This window comes from Chenopodium quinoa, unplaced genomic scaffold (assembly GCF_001683475.1).
Source record: "Chenopodium quinoa cultivar QQ74 unplaced genomic scaffold, ASM168347v1, whole genome shotgun sequence".
Classification (NCBI taxonomy): domain Eukaryota; kingdom Viridiplantae; phylum Streptophyta; class Magnoliopsida; order Caryophyllales; family Amaranthaceae; genus Chenopodium; species Chenopodium quinoa.
The window spans coordinates 4,165,127-4,169,242 of NW_018742204.1; the positions used below are offsets into that span (position 1 = coordinate 4,165,127).

Below are 4,116 nucleotides of genomic sequence, written 5' to 3' on the forward strand. Positions count from 1 at the left end.
TTTGTGTGTTTGGCCATGTATTTACTTTGGCCTTACGACGACCCATTTTTTAATGGCGAGTAGTGGGGACAAGTAGAGAGGAGGTTTTCAGGTGATGAAGAATATTCATGAATGGGCATGAGTGAAGAGCGAATCATGCTAGTTTCTATAAGTATATGATGTGTTTAATGTTTTAATTATTTATGATATTATTATCATGCATGACTGACGCAAAAGTTTTAAAGTTGGTTTGGTTTTAATAAGGTCCTACAATGGTTCCAAGTTGTAGGATGGTTTTATTTTACTTCGTTTGACTTTGGTTTTGACTTTACTTTGTTGGTTGACTTTTCAAGTTGACTTGTTTTGAATGGTTTTGAAATTAGTCTTCCGCTGTGTGTCTTTGATGGTTGTCTTAGCCGTTTTCACGGTGGCGGTAATATCTTAGATATTCCTATTTAAATTTTTAAACAGGGCAAAACAGGTATTTTAAAAGAAAAGAATTTCTAGGGTGTTACAAAGTGGTATCTGGGAGCTTTGGTCGAGATTTTATTACCACTAAAGCAAAAAAATGTATTTTAAAGTGTTTTGTTTTAAAACTTGGCCAAGTGCTTATTTAATTAAACGCTGTTAAAATAAATTGTTTTGAATTTTATTTTTGTTTTTATTTTAGGAATGACCATTTTTTTTTATGAAGAACATCCGAATTACTTTTTTTTATTAAGGATGTCCGAATTTTTTTTTAAGAAAGCCGAAAATTTTTCGGTCTTTTTCAAAGCTTATTTTTGAATTTCTAAAAAAAAAAAAAGGAGTCAAAAATATTTTTAGTTTGTTCATGTTGTAGGAAAGTAAGGATTGAGGTAAGAAATATGTGTTAAAAGCTTTTATAAGCATGTTGGTGAGCTTGGGTAGGAGAAGAAAGGGCATATAGGCTAGAATTTAATTTCTTTCCTATGTGCATATATGTATTTTTTAAGAGGTGTTCAAGCATGTTGTATGACTAAATGTTTATTGATGACAACATGTAATATGTGAATCATTATATGTGAGCTATCAAGATTGTTTGATTGAACGTTGAACTTAATTTTTAGCAAGAACTGTATTATATGGTTATGGGAAGGGTTTGCTATTGGTAGTTAATCCCGTTTTCTTGTAGGATCCCTAAATCTATACCCTGTGAGTTTCTATGATGAGAATTTTGAGGAATGTTAAGGAGAGTTCAATTGCTTATGTTAGGATGGTTCGCTTCAATGGTCTTATTTGAGATGTATTTTCGAAGAAATTTGGATGCACATCATCACATGAATGTGAGTATTGTTTTTGGGATATTTGTTGTTAATATACGTTGTATAGATATTAAAAATGAGTAATTTGTGTTTTGTACACTTGTGTATGGAGACACCAAGTTATAAGGATAAAGAGATTGATTTTAATGCATATGGTTAAGGAGCTTAAGGATGAAATCATTTGGGATATTATCTATTCTGAGGAATATGTTTTGTCTTTGAGTATGAGTTTGAATTGGAATCGAAATTGAACAAGAGCCCAAGAGAGGTGAGCATAGGAATTGATTAGAGATGAGTAATGATGAAAATTATTATATGAGTTGAGGGATACTCAATGCAGATCAATTGAAGTTTGACATTTTAAGCTTGGTGACTTATCATTTCTTATGATTAAAGTTATTTAATTTGGGATGGAGAATTGAGCATATATATTTTAATATATGGTTGGAGTTTTGAGAAGTTATGATCTTGTTGGAATATTGAGGACTCTTGTTATGTTGGACCTTAAATACATTGTCACATGTTCTACCTTGAGAATATTGACATATGTTATTTAGGAGTTATGAGTATTTATCCTTTCACTTGGGATATGAGGATAATTATTTTACTTCAAGGAGTCATTATGGGTAGCAATGCTATCATTTTGGAGAAAATTCTTGAATTTATTCACCTAATCTTTTAGAGTTGTTCAACAACCTTATGATTTCTATTGTTTTCCAAGTGCTACTCATTTCTTTCTTCCCTTTGTTTGTAGCAGTTAATGGGGATATTTTTTTATTTTTTTTTAGTTTTGATTGTTTTTTTAAGTATATGAATTTTGGTTGTTTATCAATCAAGATTTTATGTATTCGAATTATTGGGAATGAGGACATAATTTTTTTTTTTACCTCAAACCTAAATTCGAATTAAATGATAATTGTTTCTTGATTGAGTTTAGTGGTTGGTGTTAGTTGATATGAATAAGAGGAATCTATGTGTTTCAAACTAACATATATAGCAACCAGTTTTATCATCAATAAAGTATGGTAACAAGAAGCAATTTTAGTAATGGAATTATTTGAACAAGGTAGTAAGGCAAGCTTGACAGATTGCCAAGGAGGCAAGGATGATATAACCACCAACAATCCCATAGTGGGAAAAAGGTGAAACAAGATGGTTTGACTTTGGTTTTGACTTTACTTTCGTTGGTTAACTTTTCAAGTTGACTTGTTTTGAATGGTTTTGAAATTAGTCTTCTGCTGTGTGTCTTTGATGGTTGCCTTAGCCGTTTTCACGGTGGCGGTAATATCTTAGATATTCCTATTTAAATTTTTAAACAGGGAAAAACAGGTATTTTAAAAGAAAGGAATTTCTAGGGTGTTATACCAAAGGAACCCTGAACGATGTTTTTATAAGAAATGAAATGGTCCACGAAGAAAATGTCCATGAGGAAAACAACAAGGAGCACCCCTTAGAAGAGTACGAAGAAAGAATGGGACGACTCAAGAATGTGAGTACTTTGTTAGCTGAACTAGTTCAAGATTCCAGGAAAAAGAAAAATACGAATAAGGAAGATAGTGCGTCAATGTTTAAAAAGTTTTCATCCCTTAACCCACCATCATATGATGGTAAGCTTGATCCAGTTGAGTTTGAAGATTGGATTAACCGGATGGATCAGTTGTTCGAGACCTTGCGATGTCCTGAAAGAATCAAAGTTGACTTTGCTACATTTTATCTCACTAGTCAAGCAAGTTTGTGGTGGAAGGTCAACAAGGAAAGGAAGAATGAGTCAGGATTTAGTTGGACCAAACTCCAAGAGTTGATGCGATATAGGTTTTATCCATTGTCTTTGAGGAGACAAAAAGAAGATGAATTCCTCCACTTGCAACAAGGAACCATGAGTGTGCTGGATTACGCAAACAAATTCATGGAGTTATCAAGGTTTGCACCAGAATTAGTATCAACAGAACAATCTAGGATGAATCGTTTCGAACGAGGTCTCCATTTGAAATATCAGGACAGACTATCATCTCAACGATTTACTTCTTATCAAGATATGGTTGACGTAGCAGTTAATGTGGAAAGGGTTGTATTACTACGAGAGGCACAAAATGTTGGCTATAAGAGGAGGAATGATAACCAAAACCAAGGAGGAACAAAGAGGCAAAACCAAAGTCAACAAGGGGGTTACTCTGGTAATAGAGGACAAGGTCAGCAAGGAGGGAACAAAAATCAGAATAATAGATCTCAAGTAGTGTATGCTAAATGTGGAAGGAGAAGCCATAATGAGAATGAATGTGGTGTCGGTACCAATACTTGCTACCGATGTGGGAGTCCTAGTCATTATATTAAGGATTGTCCTAAGTTCATAACAGTTACACCAATTTCAAAGGGACCAGCTCCATCTGGTGCAGATCGGGGAAGGAACAACACCAACACAGGAGGCACAAATCGAAATCTACCTCGACCACCCATAACTGGAAGAGTTTATGTGATGAGACAGGATGAGGCAGCCAATGATGACACTGTGATCACTGGTAATTTCTCTATCCATTCTTCACATGCTCATGTTCTCTTTGATTCTGCAGCATCACATTCTTTTATTTCCCCAATATTTGCCAATATTTTGCAATTGAAACCATATCATGACTTTATTGGCATGAGTGTTTCCCTCCCTACTGGAGAAACCGTAAAATGTGGAACCATGTATAGAGACTGTCCAATTATTTTAGAGGGAGTCAAATTCCCAGTTAATTTGATAGCTTTTGACCTATGTGAGTTTGACATAATTCTGGGTATGGATTGGTTAACTAAGCATGAGGCCAAAATTGATTGTGTTGAGCAAAGTTTAACCCTTAAGGCTCCAAATGGATAA

General features: G+C 34.1%; 1 protein-coding gene across 1 annotated transcript; it reads left to right on the forward strand.

Annotated features, from left to right (window-relative positions):
* Window positions 1-2,664: 2,664 nt before the first annotated feature.
* On the forward strand, window positions 2,665-4,116 carry LOC110688368. The gene has a single exon (XM_021865410.1). The coding sequence runs from the start codon at window positions 2,665-2,667 to the stop codon at window positions 4,114-4,116; it is 1,452 nt and encodes a 483-aa protein (XP_021721102.1).